The 18,758-nt window shown below is 43.1% G+C and overlaps 1 protein-coding gene across 1 annotated transcript in view; it reads left to right on the top strand.

Moving 5' to 3' along the window:
* Positions 1-18,758, top strand: part of NUP205 (nucleoporin 205) — a 95,076-nt gene that overhangs the window by 74,603 nt on the left and 1,715 nt on the right. The window contains exons 31-42 of the mRNA XM_019545142.1: positions 2,573-2,721; positions 3,972-4,163; positions 4,347-4,468; positions 5,774-5,912; positions 6,133-6,259; positions 7,721-7,797; positions 9,457-9,585; positions 9,793-9,919; positions 13,971-14,137; positions 14,810-14,933; positions 15,575-15,703; positions 18,442-18,515. Coding sequence (XP_019400687.1) covers positions 2,573-2,721; positions 3,972-4,163; positions 4,347-4,468; positions 5,774-5,912; positions 6,133-6,259; positions 7,721-7,797; positions 9,457-9,585; positions 9,793-9,919; positions 13,971-14,137; positions 14,810-14,933; positions 15,575-15,703; positions 18,442-18,515 — 1,556 coding nt within the window. The remainder of the gene's footprint in view (positions 1-2,572; positions 2,722-3,971; positions 4,164-4,346; positions 4,469-5,773; positions 5,913-6,132; positions 6,260-7,720; positions 7,798-9,456; positions 9,586-9,792; positions 9,920-13,970; positions 14,138-14,809; positions 14,934-15,574; positions 15,704-18,441; positions 18,516-18,758) is intronic.

The following is an 18,758-nucleotide window of genomic DNA, read 5'->3' as shown; positions in this document are numbered from 1 at the left end:
GGGCTGTGGTGAACGGTTGTTCCCCCAGATCCTGATGAGCACCCCTGATAAACTTATAGGTGGCCACCAGATCACCCCCGAGCCTGTGCTTTTCCAGGCTGAATAGCCCCATTGCTCTCAACCTCTTTTCCTGACCTCTCATCATAAGCATGGCTCTCCTCCACACCCTCTCAAGCTTCTCCACATCCTTTTTGAATTGCAGAGCCCAAAACTGGACGTAGTACTCCAGCTGGGGCCTCACCAAGGCCAAGTACAGAGGGAAAATGACGTCCCGGGATTTGCTCGAGAAGCATCTATGGATGCAAGCCAGCATTTTGCTTGCTTTACTAGCCGCAGCATCACATTGCAGGCTCATGTTCATTTTGTGGTCAATGCTGACCTCCAAGTCCCTTTCATCTGTAGTGCTAACCAGCGTAGCACTACTGAGCCTATAAGCATGGTGCAGGTTTTTCCTCCCAAGGTGGAGAGCCTTGCATTTTTGGGTGTTAAACACCATCAGGTTCTCAGCCACTCGTTTCATGAATCCATCAAGATCTGCCTGGATCACCCTCCTGTTCTCAGGTGTGGATGCTTTACCCCAGAGTTGGTGTCGTTGGTGAACTTGGCCAGTCCGCTTCTGACACCAATGTCTACATCATTGATGAAGATGTTAAAAAGTGTAGGCCCTAGGACAGAGCCTTAAGGGACCCCACTGGTCACAGAGCACCACAACAATTGACTTCCATCAACCACCACCCTCTGGGTCCTACTGCAGAGCGAATTCCCCAGCCAGCAGATCATGGTGATGTCAAGGCTGCAGTTAGCCAGTTTAACCAAGAGGTGATCGTGGGATACTAGATCAAAGGCTTGTTTTTAAAGTTGAGGTATATGACGTCAATCTCTTCCCCTTTGTCCAGTGATAAGTCACCTGGTCGTAAAAGGAAATAAGACTGGTCAAGCAAGATCTACCCGCGACAAACCCATGCTGGGTATCCTCAGGATATTGCCTTCAGCTAGTCTGTTAAGGATCGCCTCCTTGATAATCTTTTCCAAGACTTCCCCCAGGATAGAGGTCAGGCTGATGAACTGAGTATTGAACCTGGTGTTGTTTGTTATTCCAAATCTGTTAAATCTTGAGGCAGGGTGAATTCTGTATATTCACTGAAAATTTATTTTGTGCCAGCAATAGCCAGATTCCTAACACATCTGCCAGCAGATGAAAATCATACATGCCTGAGCTACATGTCGCATGAGATGTTCATACCCTAGGGTCAGTGATCTACATGTAGTTCTGAAGGTCAAGTACTAATTTGTTATTAAATGACTTTCTATTGAAGTGACAGTTAAAATTCCTGAGAGCTTCATGTGGCTCATGGCCTACAGTTTGGCCCCCTTTGATATATGCCATGATTTTAGATATAAATAAAGTATGTTAAAATGTGTCATTCACTGCATTTAACCTGTAGTTCCATCACTCTAAAACTGTCAAAGGGTTTGAGGCCCCTTGGACCCATATTAAAATTGTTAGTAGCTCTTGGAAAACACTTTACACTCCTCTGTACTTTCTTCATGTTATATTTGGAATTAGAGGAATCTGTTTGATGTTCTTTGGCACTGGTGCTGTTCCTGTGGCTGAAGAGAGTTTGAAAGGAACTCGTATGCCAAGTCAGAGAAGACTGCTTCTTAAGTAGCTAGCAGTGCTTTTGATGCAAGTCACACTCCTTCTGTCTAGGTACTGCCTTTTTAACATTCATAGCCATTACTGGGTCTCAGAGTAAGGGAACAGGAGCAGAAATCAAACTTGGAGCTTGTGCCTGGTTGTTCAGATTCCTATAGCAACAATTGTATCAGTGCCCTGAGTTACAAATAAAGAAAGTGTTAGTGAAATTGCTACAGAGCCTTTATAATTCATAGAATCGTAGAAAGTGCAGGTTGGACAGGACCTCAGGAGATCTAGTCCAACCCTCTGCTCAAAGCAGGACCATTCCCCAACTTAGATCATCTGAGGCAAGGCTTTGTCTAGCCAAGTCTTAAAAGCTTCAAAGGATGGAGAGTCCGCAGCCTCTCTTGGTAACCTGTTCCAGTGCTTTACTACCTCTTAGTGAGAGAGTTGATGATTTGTATGAGAGGAAAGGATGTCTTAGGGTGGTATCTTATAATTGATTGATTTTAAGTTTTCCACTGATGGCATCTTGTTCACTTCCCTTTAAGCTGATTACTTTGATCTCAGTAGAAGTTTTTAGGTTGAATAGAAAGACGTAATATATATTTGCATTTTATCTTAAAATGTGTCCTGAACGTCAGACCATTTAATGGGAGGGAGATGAACGTATGAGTATGTACACCCCTTTTGTTCTGGCGACAATAAAACATTTTAGAACAAAATGTCTGATAGGTACAAGATAGATATACAAGATCTAAGTACACACACACACATGCACACACACACACACACACACACACACACACACACACACACACACAGTTATACACATAAAATATCATTAAAGGTAGCTACTGTTTTGCTGTATCTACAGCAATTACTAATGAACAAGTTGCTCGTCTTTAATTCTGTTTTTCTTACGTTTTATAGCCAAGACGACAATGTGGGAACGTCTGACAGCCCCCGAAGATGCATTCAGTAAACTACAACGAGAAAATGTGGCAATTATTGAAAGCTATGGTGCAGCACTGATGGAGGTGGTCTGCCGAGATGCCTGTGATGGCCATGAGATAGGCCGGGTAAAGGGATACTTCATACCTATTTGATCAAATTTTAAACTAGTAATTTAAGTATTGTACAAATTAAGGACAGCACAAACAAAATGCAATTATGTAGGAATTAGAAATTTCTTAATTTTAGCCCTTGCTTAGACCATGATTTTACTCAGTTTTATTAAGTTTTGAGCAAGTCTTTTTACTTATTTTTATCTGTTTCTTATTTGCAAAATGTAACTAAAATACTACTTCATGGAGGCGTAATCAACTTGAAATCTAGTCAAAATGTAAAATGTATTACAAAAAATAGTTTCATATATTGCACTGGTATAATTTTTGTGTTCATCTTATCATATTGCCAGTTTTTAATTTTTTCTTTCCTTGGTGCACAAAAATTCAACCAAAGAACAAAACACAATATATCATAGAATCAGTGAGTCGGAAGGGACCTAGACAGATCATCTAGTCTGACCCCCTGCCATGGGCAGGAAGGAGCACTGGGGGTGGCAGCGGTCATAAGACCCCAGCCAGGTGCCTGTCCAGTCTCCTCTTGAAGATCTCTGGGGAAGGTGAGAGCACCACCTCTGGGAAGCCTATTCTAGGCTCTGGCCACCCTTACCATGAAGTAGTTCTTCCTAATAGCCAACCTAAACCTATCCTCCCTCAGCTTGTGGCCATTGTTCCTGGTGACTCCAAGGGGGACCCTGGTGAACAGACTTTCCCTGAGTCCCTACTGGTGGCCCCTGATAAGGTTGTAGGCAATCACAAGATCCCCCCTCAGTCTCCTCCTGTGGAGACTGAAGAGATTCAGGTCTCTCAGCCTCCCTTCACAGGGCTGGCCATGGAGGCCCCCAACCATATGAGCAGCCCTCCTCTGGACCCTGCTAAATGTATAAAATAAACAAATTTTAAAGGAGAGAATTTTCCCCTCATTTTTCAGTCGCATTGACATTATTTACTACTTGTAGTGATAGTAGGTTTAAAAAAAAAAAAAAAAAAAAATTTAAATAGATATTCTAAGTATTGTTATCTTTGCTGAGGAGAGAAATGACATGGTGAGTTAAATGGATTCTTTCTGTACTAAAACCACAGGACCTATATAGTGTAAAAGACTGCCAAATGAAAGAGCAGGTCAGTATGAGGGAAAAATATTTTGTTTTTTGAGAGAGATTCTTGGATCCAGTCAAATATTAAATCTCAGTGTATGAACCCTAGTCATGCATTAGAAACTTTAGCCTTCTAGTTAATAGGGTGATTTTTTTTGTTCCATTCAGATGTTGGCATTGGCTTTACTTGATCGCATTGTCTCAGTAGACAAGCAGCAGCAGTGGCTATTGTATCTCTCCAATAGTGGCTACCTAAAGGTGCTTGTGGATAGCCTAGCAGATGATGACCTTACGCTTCAGAGTTTACTCACACCCCAGCCTCCGTTACTTAAAGCGCTGTACACCTATGAGTCCAAAATGGTAAGAGCTCCCAGGAACTGTTTTCTTTCTCTTCACAAATGACAATTGTTTGTCTCAGCAAAAGAGTTTCTGTCATGTGTTTTGGGTTGGTGTTGAGAGCACAGATGGAGAGAACAATAATTAAAATGAAGTTTTGCCATAAGTTTCTAGGACTTCAATTTTTCTTTCTCCACTATTCCCTAGGCATTCCTGACCAGAGTAGCTAAAAGCCAGCAGGGGGCATTGGAGTTGCTGAGGTCTGGAGTAATTGTGAGGCTTGCACAATGTCAAGTATATGATATGCGACCAGAAATTGATCATCAAGGGTAGGTGTCCACTTATTTGTTTCCTTAAATGATTGATAGACTGTTGTACATTCGTGGAATGCACAAAGAGCTCTGACTTCAGTGGCTTCAAGCCTGTCTTAGAAATATGTGCATTTATATTGTTGGTTAACTTATGAGTAGCTAACTTCAAATCCATCTCTATTGACTGCAACATTTCAGCTTACCAGGCATAAAGTAATAAATATATATGGAACTGTTCAGTTGTCTTCAAGACATACAGCGTTCCATTTTGTCTGGTTTCTTGGGAGATAAAAATTAACTGAATTCTGGTCTCTCAAAGTTGCAGTTGCTGAAATTTTACAGCAGCCAAATTTCTTTTTTGGAAGCCATTTTTCCATATATATTGTAAGCTTGTTTTTGAGAGTTTGCAGGTAGTGAAAGATGTGCTTATAGAGTCCACATTTGTTTATACCCTCTTTTTATTTTTCCCTGTAGTAACAAACCAAGCATACAAGAGTGGAGGAAATTTAATTTTCAAACTCTTTTCTTTGTGTCTGTCTAGTTACATGTGACATTAGCTCTGTGGGGTTACATAACATTGTTAAAGTAAATAATTACAGAAATATATATTGCCTGATTTTCTTCAGAAGAAGGATGTAATTCTTTTAATTCTTAGCCAGTTGAGGACTTGGCATGCAGCTTTTTGTAAGGAAATGATTGAATGAAAACCACAAATGATCTGTTTTTACCAGAAAATAGCTTACAAGTTGATGACATGATTTTCAACCTTAATACTCATTTTACATTTTCAGCCCAATATTTGTAATAAAAAGGGCTAGAAACTAACTCTGTTCCTAAAATAACAAGCTGAGATAAGTATCAACGTCTAAAATTGTCAGGTGGCATTTATAAGATTTGATGGGAACTTTTTAGGTTTGTTGGAATATTTAGAAATCCATTTCTAGCAGTACCTTCTGAAGTTAAGCATTCTTTTTTTTTTTTTTTTGTAAAAATACTCTGAAAACATTACTTTCCTTGAGGATAACTCAGGAGTAGAAATCCAGTGTTTCCCTACCAAGGCTGTCTAATCAACTTTGAAGTTTGCCAAAAAAGATTTTCTTCCTGTTAGAGAAACTGCAGGAGAAATTTTAGACGTACAACAACTTATTCAGAAAGATAGAGAGGCTTTATATATAAGACTGTAAAGCTAACAAGTCTAACTGAGGAGGTATTTTTGAGACTCGTGATATTTCCATACTCTTTAAGGAAGCTGTAAGTTAACTGTTTCTAAGTGGTCTCTAGTTTCCTTCTAGCTGTTAACACTTTTTCTTTGTATCGCATAAGAATGTTTGGGATGAGAGATCCTCCTGTCTTCATTCCTGCTCCTGTGGAGCGCTACCGCCAGATTCTTCTCCCAGCTCTTCAGCTGTGTCAGGTGATCCTCACATCCAGCATGGCACAACATCTACAGGCAGCGGGACAGGTAAGCTAGGAGGTCAGAAACAATTTCTTGATGTCCAGCATTGGGTGTTACTGCCTTCGTACTAAGTAAAGCATTGGTGCTGTTACTTACATTTTTTTTTCTGTCAGTAACATTTTCCTTGTAACGTCTTTGTACCATATAGAAAACTGCAGTAAAGTGTTTTATCAGAACAAAATTATTCTTACTTAGTTGATGCTTTTTCTTTTTCCCTATGATACAGGTTTTGCAGTTTCTAATATCCCATTCAGATACTATCCAGGCTATCCTGCGGTGTCAGAATGTCAGTGCTGGATCACTTCAGGAGCTGGCCTTATTGACAGGAATAATCAGCAAAGCAGCTTTGCCTGGTAAAGCTATATAATAAAATTGGTACTTTGGCAGTCTCTCACACTTGTCTGAATGAATATGACAACCATGGTATTTTGCACATCCAGTAAAAGGAAGGAGCTATTCAGTAGAAAATTCGTTTTAAAAATCTATTTTTTTAGAATGTAATACTCTGGAAAGAAATAGGGAATAGTTCATAATTGTTCTTTAGGCAAAAGTGGAAGGTTTGGCAGAAGGAGTGGAATTGTATAGTATAGTATAGTATAGTATAGTATAGTATAGTATAATATGTAGCAGGTTGGCTTGACTATTCTGCTAATACTTTTACAGTGCTTTCAATATTCAGTGTCTTGGATATCTTAATCATCACAATGTACTTTGGAGATAAGTACAGGGTGACTGTTCATTTAGCCTGTTCCACAGGACACAAGAGAGACAGATAAAATCATTTTCTTAATATAATTTAGAGACTGAGGGACCTGGACCTCTTCAGCCTCTGCAAGAGAAGGCTGCGAGATGATATTGTGGTTGCTTACAAATCCATTAGGGGGACATAGCAAGGGATTGGAGATGCTCTGTTCACCAGGGCGCAACTTGGGGTAACAAGGAACAATGGTCACAAACTGAGAGACAGCAGATTTAGGCTAGATGTCAGGAAAAACTTCTTCATGGTAAGCGTGGCCAAAATTTAGAATGGGCTGCCAAGGGAGGTGGTGCTCTCCCCTACCTTGGGGGTCTTCAAGAGAAGGCTGGATAGGCATCTAGCTGGGGTCACCTGACCCCGGCACTCTTTCTTGCCTAGGCAGGGGGTCCGACTCGATCTGTTGAGTCCCTTATGACCCTAGCATCTATGAATCTATTTCCTGTTTTGTAATATTTAACATTTTGTACGTTTGTACTTACTACAAAAAAAAAAACCTCCTTGGGGTAAGCTCTGTGGGTTAGTAGGTTAGATTGGTGCTCTAACTTTTCTGGGGATCTACCTTCTATAAACTCTGTTTGATACTGTATTGGCTGTGATGTCTCATCTAGAAACCTACTGGATATTTCTGTTCTCCTCACAAAATCACCACGTTGTGTTTAGTCTTTGTTTACTCGAGAAAGACCTCTGACTAGAGAAGGAAAGAAGAGGAGCTGTATGTAGGTGATGACTAAAGTTCAAATTAATTTAGCTTTCTTCTATGGAAAGAGTTTCACAACAACTGCTTGTTCTGTGACGAGACTTGTTTTCCTAAGTGTTAAAATCCATTCCAAAAATGCCTATGGTACCACTTGGCAAGTGATCTAATGACATATTCACACATGTAGTTGTTGCAGAGAGATCAAAATACTTTCGTCACAGAAATGTGCAAAGGTTTGTCAATTTCATTCTCATGGATTTTTTCTGATGAGCTTTAGTATTTAAAACTATATTTTAAAACGAGGAGCATTTGTTTTGATTAAAAGCACTTATTTTTATCGTCTCGTATCTACTGTATTAGGTGTGCTAGGTGAATTGGATATAGATACTAGTGAAGGGACGCAGATGGAGCTACAAGGGCATATAGGACGATTTCAGGTAATTGAATTTTATATTCAACTGTCTTTTTTCTTTGGAATTGCAAGTTTAAGTGAGAGTATCATCCTAATTTTGTACCATAATTAGTAGGAGCTGTCTTATAAAAAAGGCACGCATAACACTAATCAGGAATGGGATTCTTTAAAAAAGCAAAAAGGAATTGCAGCCTTTGGCGAAACACAAGTTCTGTTAAAGACATTTGTTTTCCAGCTTAGCCTACACAGTTGTCTAGGACTTGTCTACTAGAAAATGGAGTGGGATTTCATGCTGTCACCAAAATAAAGTAATTCAGAATGTTTCTGCTATCACTTAAAGCACACAGGGACTTCCCTAGTTCCACAGGCTAAGGTATCTGACCCACCATTGGCTTATTTCTTTCCTGTAAAGCACAGCCCTGATGAAGAAGCTAGATCTAAAGTACAGACAGCAGGTCCTGATCAGAATCCATAGCAATCCATTTTATCCCTCTGCTTGACTTGCTCAGTGTTCTACTCTGAAGCCTTGTCATCAAAAGGAAGATGTGCTTTCTGGAAGCCCTGATCATTGCCTCTCCACAAATCAACTACAAGGAGGCTTGCAAGCTGTAAACAATTACTGCAGCACTGATGAAAATAAAGGCTAGATTGAAAACAAAAAAACCCCTACTAGATATCTAAAGTGAAACTTAAGCTGAATGTAGTCTCCTAAACTGAGCTGACCAATCTACAGCCACCACCTCCCACTGCTTATTTGTCTAATAAGCAGTTTTGCTTGTAAAGTTACATAGATGCCTAAAGTTCTGCTACTGCATATGCCAGGAGGCATCACCATCTTGACTGAGCAACCATATTTACTGAAATCTAAGACAGCCTCTAATAATTAGATTCTATATATGGAAAATTTTATAAATTTGTTATAATTTTCTAGGTATAGAATCTAACTATTTGGAGGGTTGTCTTAAATATGCCCCTCCCTGCCCTACATTAGGGAAAGCAGTGGCGGGGGGGGGGGGGTCAAGTACCCTCTTGCCCAGTGCCCAACTATTTCCCCCTGCAGCCTTCCTGCTCCTTGCATCTCCTCTACCCCCAGCTCCTCAGAGTCTGTGCTTTCACCACATTCCACTTCCCACAGTCTGTCCCTTCTCTCCCTGCCCCCACTTTCTTTGCCAGCAGATCCTGCTTGGGCTCTGTTCCCTGCTAGGTCATGGGCACAGGACATGGAAGTGCAGCCCTTGCTAGGCCATGCAGCAGTGGCAGTGCTGCAGATTGGCTGGGGAGGGGATGGAGTTTCCCTGTACTCCTTGCTCAGGAGGGAATTCAGCCCAAGCTGGAGCCCAGTTGCCCCTGACAATTAACTTGTAGGACAGGGGGAGGCAGGCAGCTGCTGTGGGTCTGACTCTGGCCCTGATTTAGGCTCAGGGCCAGAGTCAGTTGCAGCAGCCACCTGCTGAGAATCTAGGAGGAGGGGCTTTTTTCCTCTATGCTAATTTGGGGGGGAAACTTCATCTTTAGATTTAAGTAAATAAGGTAAGTGTCCTGCTTGTGCTATTTATGAGGAAAGAGTTAATGCAGTCTTTAGAATATAAATGTTGATGTATCATTTTTCTTACATTCAGCTATCAAAAGAACCATTTAACCCCTTCAATGAGACACTAACCAAAGTATTTACATCCTGTATTAGCGCCAGTGTTTAGGACTTCTCAGTCGGTTTGGTGGTTCAGACAGACTACGTCAGTTCAAACTGCAAGATGATAATGCAGAGGGAGACAGAGTGAGCAAGAAGGATGAGATTGAGTTGGCCATGCAACAGGTGAGGAAAAGTGAAGGTTTCAGGTTCTTAGCATTGCTGAGGTCTTCAGCCCATGATTGAGATACTTGACAATGCTGATTTCCAGGCATCTGGGATTATCATGCTAGTATATGGGATTTGAAGAGTCCTGAATATAGGGATTATCATCTACTATGCATTTCTTCAGTGTTACCTTGTAGTTGACTTGTTCTGTTCTTTTTCCTGTAGATCTGTGCTAATGTAATGGAATACTGCCAGTCGCTTATGTTACACTGTGCCCCCACCTTTCAGCACACTATTTGTCTGTTCACTCCTAGCCTGTCAGAGTCAACTAACCGAGATGGACCACGCCAAGGTGAGTTTGTGGTTTGTCATTGGTGTGTGTCTGGGCCTGAATTGTTAAAAGTTGGTTGATAGCAAATACTAAATGTTATTTACAAAACATGCAGCATATCTTTTCTTTACTGGAGATTCCTTCTGTGCCAAATTGCTGCAAAGTGCTGTGTGGTCCTACAAGTTTAAAAAAATGTTAAAATAGTGCATTTCTCTGTTCTGTATAGCATGGGTTTAAACTGGGGGTACACATACCCCTAGGGGTAACTGGAAAGGTCCTAGTGGGGTACACATGGGCAGGCAGGGACAGAGCATGCGGGGCATGTTCCCCCACCGTCAACTCTTACCTGGGGGAAGAGGGGGGCGTGAGGCACACTGTGGCGCTTTCCTACCCCCCCACCCCAGCTCACTCTCCTGATTGGTAAAATATATTTATGTTCAAGAAGCAGTGTCAGAGAACCGTGTCTTCATTTGGAGTGGAAAGTGGTGAGGCTTGTGATGGTGTACTTCCTCATGTCATTCCAAAAGAAGTTTTTTTTCATGGACCTTAAGGTGTTCTTTTGGATAGATGATCTTGGTCTAATCTTTAGACCAGGGATGGGCAATTATTTGGTCTTGGGGCCCTTCTTGCTGCGGCTGTCTGGAATCTTCATTGGGGCTGCCCTTTGGCTCCTCCCTGCCACTGTCGCTGCCAGCAGCACTGCCTCTGGGCTGCCCCAGGTCCCCACTGTGGCAGCAGGTTGGTGGCAGCAGGGATGAGCCTCAGAGCATTGTCAGCAGAGGATCCAGGCAGCTGCAGCGAGAAAGGTCCAGCTGCGGTGATGGGGGGTGGGTATGCCTGCTGCCAAGTCCCATTTTTGCCTGGTACCCAGCAGCAGCTTCTGCCTGGCCACCACCATTACCACTGTTCATTGTGGCTGGGGCAAGCAGGTCCAGAGCAGGCACTGCATGGACCCCAACCTCCTGTGTGGGGTGGGCTGGAGCTGGGGTCAGGGCCAGGGCCATGTGCTCAGCCTGGGACTTGGGCCCTGCTTGCCCATGTCCTGGCTGGTGTCCATGGGACTAGGGCTGCTAGGAAATGGAGCCCAGCTGCTCAGCAATCCCAGCCCCACTGTGCGCCCAGGGGAGGCGGGACGCACCATGGGCTGGACTGCTTGGGACAGACAAAATCCCTCCATGGGCCAGATCTGGCCTGTGGGTCATATTTTGTCCACCCCTGCTCTATAACAAGGCCAGGCAATGCCTGAAAAATAAGAACTGAGACATTGAACTTGATTTACCATTCTATGAAAAGCCAGGACAGACAGCAAAGGACAGGTTTGATACTGTTGTAATAGCCTGTGTTGCTGAGGATAATTTCTGAGTTCTGTCCTAGTTGGACTTTCTGAAACCATCACGCCCATGCGTGATGTCCGGTGCTCTAGTCCAGCTATATGTGAAGAAAGTATGAATAAGCAAGGCCAGATTATCATTTACCAGGATGTAGCAGAGTCCTTTAGCCAACCAGATGAAAGTGTTACTTGGGGACACTGCTGCATGACAGCTTAGCCTCAACAAGGAGTCCAGGAATATTTCTAAGCTATGGACTGAGGATGCAATGAGTGTACAGCTTCCACCAAAGAGACTGTGCTATGGGTGAGAATTCAAAGTGCTCCCTTCTCACGAGTATCATGTACGTCTTCTCTGGGTAGCTTCAGCTTCTAATGTGAAAATTGGGCCATACTGGTGACAGTTGTTTTCTTATACGTGTGAAAGGGGGAGATAGGGGCTTTGAGTTGTTTCCATATGGCTAGTATTTGAGTCCTTGTCTGGATGGTTTATTTTGTGGCTGCATGTGGATGTTGAAAAGGACTTGTAAGAATCAGTCCTTGTAGGACTGCAAATTAGGAGTCTAGCGCTGGAGGTGTAGTTTCTCATCATACTATATAGAGCGTGTTGTCCATCAGGAAGGACTCTGATCGTTGTAGAGTGTTGCCATGGATCCCTGGCATTTCTCCCAGCAAGAAAACAATATTTCATGGTCACGGTACCAGATGCATCAGGGGGCTGTAAAAGGGTGAGGGATGGGTATCTGTCTTCTGCCTAGTAACAGAAAATTATCTGCCAGTGTCACTATGGAGCTTCTGTTGGGTTTAGACTATTAGCTTGGATTATATGAGCATATAGTTAGCTGGTCTTTCACTCGTTTCTTTACAAGTGTGCTCAGAAGTGGAAGGTGTGACACAGGGCAATAGCTAACAACAGATGTATTCAGAGGGAGTTGCTTCAGTGATCACTGGGCAGCTGTACACTTCAAAAGGAGGAGAAGATGTCTTCACTGAAAGGTGTTTGCTATCTCAGTTAAGAATGGTACTAGTTGCCCATGATTCTCTCCTAAACCACAAAGGGTAGAGGTAGATACATAAGTCTTTGGATCACAGTTCTTTCAGGGTGTTTAGTAGTTGCTGATGAGTGGGTGTACTGAATTGTGGGGATGCAGGTGAGCTGTTGGTTACCCTGTACAGGTACAGGAGATTAATGTTGTTGGAGAAAGCATCTCAAATCAGTTTGTGTTTCAGGGTTGTAGCTGTGTTAGTCTAAGGAAATAGGCAGACAAGGTTCCTGGAAGAGCACACACCAACTGCAGATGCTTCCTCAACCTGACGAAGGGTTGCTACCCAAAAGCTTGCTAAGAAGAATTTTTCCAGCTATTTGAGTTGGTCTAATAGAAGATACCAGATTTACCCAAAGAACCTTGTCTCTCAAATCCAGTTCATTTTCTCAGTGAAGTCAGATAATAGGTTTTCAAAACAGCTGGCGCCTAGTTTTGTTGAAGGTTGCACCTCCAACCCCAGGCGCATGAATTCATTTTATTCTGGTAATAAATAGTTTGCAACTGTTAGGAGGAAAAAATATTTTATTTTCTTTAAGGGGATATCTATCCAGCATAATATAGTACTGCATATAGATCTCCAAGGTAGCTCTTGGCTAGCTTGTTCAATACTGGATGCTGTATAACTGTGTTAGCACTGCACTCTGCCTAGGCTTAATATATCTTGGTTCTCAGCACGGTTAATTGTCCTGGGCTTAGCACTGCGCTAATGTAGCTTTATTGCTTTTGGTACCCAAGTTCCCTTATTCAGACCTAGCTTGGGGATCTCTGTATTGTACTAAAGTATAGATTTACTCTTAATTGTCATCGTAAGCAGCTGCTCTTATTTTCTTTGGTGTAGTCTATGCTTGGAGTTAGAGCAAGGTTTTTAAGAAATCTCCTTTCCCCTTTGGAGCGTCACTTTTGAAAGATGTTGAATTTACTGCTAGTATACAGGTGTCGCTTTTGTGACCTTTTGATGCCTGAATTGGCACGATCAAAAAAATGCTTGTTGAGAGAGAGAACCTGTGCTGGAAAGCTTGAGGGTCCAGGACTGGCAGACTCCGCACAGATCAGTGCAGGCTAGCTGACCACATATTTACCAGGTTCCTAGGTAGGTCTCTTAGCCCACACTGAATGCTGTGTTGCTATAGCTACACTGCTGTCAGGATTGGAGGTAGCTAATGTATAGCTAGCTTAAATATGTCTATAGAAGCTGCAGTTGCACCTTTGGATTGCAGTGTAGACATAACCTCATGCATTTTAGTTTTTAATAACCCTCAGCTGCTGCTCAAAGCAAGGAAAGCATTGTGTGTGATTAAACCATAGCTATAGGGCTCCTGTTGTGGTTTGAAATAATGTTGTGCCTTACTGTTCTAATTTCCTTATGTATAGCAGTAAAATGTAAAGTGCTTGGTTTTTTTTCCTGCCACCAGTTAGCAGGGAGAGAGAATGGCTGTGATCCCTGCACAACAGCAGAAATAAAAATGTTTCATCACAAAAGGAAATAACGTAGAATTGAACACTGATAACTAATTGTTGGCTTTCTGTATGCCAGCAAGAGTTGCAGTCATAGGAATCTCAGCTGGAAGAACCATAAGCAACAAATCCAAGATGCATTTACTGATGCATACATACCTTTGACAAAGCTGCTGACAAATAAGATAAGTGTATTTCTGGGTGGCTTTTGAGAAGTTGTTTCTAATTTGGTTATTTCTTCTAGATACGCAAACACCAGTGGTCCCATATTGGCGCCTGCCGGGGTTGGGCATTATTGTCTTCCTGCTGAAACAGAGTGCTAATGATTTCTTCAGTTATTATGACAGCCATCGTCAGAGTGTTAACAAACTACAGAACGTGGAACAGCTCCCACCTGATGAAATAAAAGAGGTAACAGGTTTGCTGGTTAAGTCTGAAAATAACTTAGATAAGTATTGAACTGACATCTGTATCCTTATTTCTCTTTTATATTCAAATGGAGGTTGTAGAGGATACAACCACAGATGAAGGGTGAACTAAATATCCTCAAAGATAGTAATTAATTTGAGATCCAAAAAATACTGGATTCAATTTTGTGGAGGTACTGAATGGAGATGTACTGTGAGTTGTATTGGAAATGTAATTCATTGGCATCTTCAAAAGCTAGTTTGACACCCCCCCCGGAGACTGGTCCTCATTTGCATCTCTTGACTGGCCAGCAGAAATGATTTCTAGAGGTTAAATGGGTACAACTTTCCCATCAGTCTGTGCACAGATGAGCAGATTACGGGATGGGGAGGGATACCTATGCAGAAGAATGATTTATGCTGATGAGATGGACTAAGAAATCGAATGTGGTCCTAAAGGAACTTTTTTGCATTTGCCCAGAGTGTAGATTGGGATGGCCCGTGGTTTCCAGTGACTGAAGCAGGGTTTTGGGGGAATGAAGGAAAAAAGCTTCTTCCTTAAGAAATAAAGGATTACAAGGATGTTACAAGTGTTTTCTTGACTTTCATCTGTTGCTGGTTTGCTACTCAGTGTTGAATCCTTTGTGTCTATTTATCTCTCTCTCTCTCGCCATAGTTGTGTCAGTCAGTGATGCCAGCTGGGGTGGACAAAATCTCCACTGCTCAAAAATATGTTTTGGCAAGACGGCGCTTAGTGAAGTTGATAAACAACCGGGCTAAGTTGCTTTCTCTCTGCTCCTGTATCCTTTTGGAATTTGGACAACTTTAAAGGGTGACACTTGAGTAAAGCAGAACACGTTTGATGGGAAGTGGTAGTAATGTATTTCTTCTCCCAGGCATTCCTTAAGTTTAAATAATATCTATCCTAGAAAAGAAAGTTTGAGATGCTTCTAATCAGATCAGCTTATAAAAGGGACTTCTGTCTCTAATTTCATGTTTTATACATTTGTTTTCTATTTATGGAAAAATTCTAAAATAAGGTCAGTGGTAATACGCCCTTTCCTCCATAAAAGTCAACAACAAATGGTTTCTCCTCCATTTACACATTTACAATTCCAACAATAAAAAACTTGGAATCTAGAGTATGAGTCCACTGAGCATAAACAGTCTATGCAGTAACAATAACTACTGGTGTGGAAAAAAGTGGAGGACAGTGAAGATGTGGACTACCTGCTGGAATCATTCTAGTCCCTAGGGTTGTAAACAGTTTGAAAACACTTTCCACATTGTACTTTCATTTGAAATCACTGCTCCCACAAAAAAAGTTAAGCAGCCTCTTAACTGCAGCTTAGGGCTTTCTTTTGAAACTTCTAGTATTTGGTCTGCAGCCTGAAAGTAGCATGAATGAACTGTAGTCTCCTTCACAAAACATCTCTAACAGATATAATAGAAACGTGTCTCTTTATTCTTTGGCGACATCTGGAATACTATCTGTTGCACTGCACACCTGCTGATTCCCAAGATTCGCTGCTATCCTCCAGGTCTTCTTTTAAGAGCAGAAGACTACAAGGTAATATTTCTGAAATTTCAAGATGCCTTTGTATTAGGTTGTAAGTCAGATTCTAAAACGTCCTGGTAACACTGAGTCTTAATACTAACATTCTAAAACAGTTGTGTTATGCTAAATAGTGATACTTTAGATTTTGTATTTGGATTTACTGAAACATCTCTCTGCAGTAATTGGAACCTAAATATTTCAGCATTGGGATTGTGCCTCAGAAGTAAAAGTGAGCTCGTTGAAAGAGAACAGTTGAAACTAGTCTTGCTTCTATTGCTTAAATCAAACTCAAGGAATTCAGGTGTACATTGGGGCTGTGTGAAGCTTTGTCACTGATTCGATTTGGAGGAGGTTTGGCAGCTGAATCTCCAAAACTGAGTAGAATCGGGAGACCTGTTTAAAGATCTAACTTGGATTTGAAGCCTCCAAACTGATTTGGAGAGATCTGGAGATTCAGATTGGCTGGGGAGAGGCAGGCATAGCTGAGTGCATGCAAGTTCTCCCATGGCTTCTTTGGCTGTGCCTGCCTCTCCCCGGGCAGGGGGAGCCATGGGAGAAGCCCCCATGGCTGCCCTGCCTGGCCCCATCCCACACTTGGCCCCAGCCTCCTAGCACTTAAAAAAAAAAAGAAAAGAAAAGAAAAGAAAAAAAGCCCTGCACTCACCAACTGTAGCAGCGGTGATTAGGGCTACTGGGATGCATGGCAGAGCGCCCCCTGCGCAGTGGGGTTCGCCCCCACCCATTGCCTGGCACCTGCACAGCAGCTGTCACATCATGTGGGTGCAGCATGGCAGGGCATCACGCGCTGTCTAGGAGCTGGGGTGGCTTCACCTGTCAGCTGGAGCCTGGCACTGCTCAGCCTCAGTGGCCCCAGCTCCCAGACAGCATGCAGTGCCCTGCCAGGCCATGCTGCAGCCAGGCCATGGGACAGTGGCTGCGTGGGTGCCAGGAGGGGGTGAGGAATCCCCACTGCCAGAGCTGGTGAGTGCGGGGCTTTATACAAAAAAGTGCCAGGAGGCTGGGACTGGACAGGGCAGCCATGGGGGCTTCTCCCTGCCCCAGGAGAGGCAGGCACAGCCAGAGGAGCCATGGGAGAACCTGCAGCTGCCCAGCTGTTCCTGCCTTTCCCCGGCTGATCTGAACCAGTACCGAATCTCCTATTCTGATTCAACTGAATCGAATGGGGACAGTGAATTGAATCACCGTCCTCTAAACTGGCTGAATCTGAATCGAATACTTCCCTATTTGCACAGGCCTAGTGTATCTAGCGAAAAGTAAATGATGTTCCTTTACTTTCCTGCGAAATGAGGCTTTATGAAGTAGCAAGGAACTAGTTGGTCAGGACTGCTGAAGAACTAAGGTAGTTTGCCCTGTCCTTTGTCAGAAGTCATCAGCTATGTGGAGATGATTAACGAGCTGCAACTGAGTGGAGAAGCACCCCTTTTGGAATAAAAGCCACAGCAGTGGTTTGAAGAGTGTTTGGCCAAAGTGCCAGAAACACCCCAATCTTTACCCACATCTCGACTTGGCATGTCAGAGGTGGAGGAGCCATGAGGGGCCAATACTTATTGCTGGTGGCAGCTGTGTGTGTGCCTCCAGGCAGATGGCAGAAAGGGGCTGGGGTTGCGCTGCTCTGGCTACTTCCTGCCATGTGCTGTAAAGCACATGTGCAGCCACCATGGCCAGAGCCCAGCAAAGCATTTTGCAGTCTGCCCACCACCTGCTGCAGCTGCCCACACCTCTGTGGCTGTGGTGGCTTTGTGCACACATCTAGGCTTGCAGCTGGGAAGGGGTATGGGGCAGTGCAGTGCTGGCCTTTCCCATCCTGAGGCACATGTGCAGCTGCTACCACCCACCCAATCAAGGCCTCCTGGCTGCTTGCCACAGCTGCACTGGTGTCTGGACCCCTGGCACTGGCTCTGTGGCAGTGGTGGCTGCACACATACCATCAGGTGCATGGTGGGGAAGGGGCTGGGGTTGTGCGGGCCCAGGCCCCTTCCTGGCTGTTCTCCCCAAGGTGTGTGTGCAGCTGCCGCCATCATGGAGCCAGGGCTTTGGACACTGGTACAGATGCTTGTCACAACCAGCCTGGGCTCTGGGCAGCTGCTGTCTCCCACAGAGGTCAGGATGTTTGCAGCAGGGTTCAAGATGTTTCCAGCCACCTGCTGCAGTCTGGGCTCTGGCTAGTGGCAGCTGCTCAGAGTCCAGGCTGGCTGTGGCATGCCAAGGAAAATGACCTCACATGCTATGCTCTGGCTTGTGTGCCAGGGGTTGCAGATCCCTGAGCCACAGCAATCAGCTACTTGAAGTTACTACATTTAACGTTGGAAAAAGAATTAATTGATAGAAAGTTCAGTTGCGATTGCTTCTCTGTTCTGGTTTGTTATGTACAGGGTGCATCTACGTATGCGTTAAGACGCTTTTACTAATGCACATTGACTTTATTACCGCCACTGTCAGGTACTAAACAAATGCGCATTAGGCTGCCTTAATGCACAATAACGAATATGCATAGTTTTAAAGTGATGCTTAATGCGCAGTAGCCTATTTTACTGTGCATTAGCATAATAGCATGTTTTTTTATGTGACACTTTAATGCGCAGTAAAATGGTCACTTTAATGCATAGTTGCCTATGTAGATGCACCCATGAGTTGATATTTGATGTTAAGCTTCTTTCACACCTACATGTTGGGGAGTTTGATGCTCAGCAGTGCAGGATGTTGAATTTTAATTTATTTTCCATTTCAAGATTCCTTTAGTTCAGAACCTAATTTGGATTTCAGAAGTGGTTTGAATCGAGTGAGCCAGCATGATATAGATCAGGTAAGATGAAGCAGATAAAATCTTCTTAAAATAGCAGCCATCAGGTATGCAGTTGTCATGCCATTATGGACAGCAGTCTGTCTGTAGTTTAGGAATGATCTGTGGTCTCCTGCTGTTAAATACCTTATTATCTCAGGACAAGTAAGGCATCACACATCCTTCAAAAGTTATTAATAGAGGTAGTCACCTTGCATGCATTTTAAGTTTGCACATGTAACCATATTAATGTCCCAAAACTATAAC

Source organism: Crocodylus porosus, unplaced genomic scaffold (genome assembly GCF_001723895.1).
Source record: "Crocodylus porosus isolate Cpor-Errol unplaced genomic scaffold, CroPor_comp1, whole genome shotgun sequence".
Classification (NCBI taxonomy): Eukaryota; Metazoa; Chordata; order Crocodylia; family Crocodylidae; genus Crocodylus; species Crocodylus porosus.
This window is presented reverse-complemented; position numbering and strand designations above follow the sequence as displayed.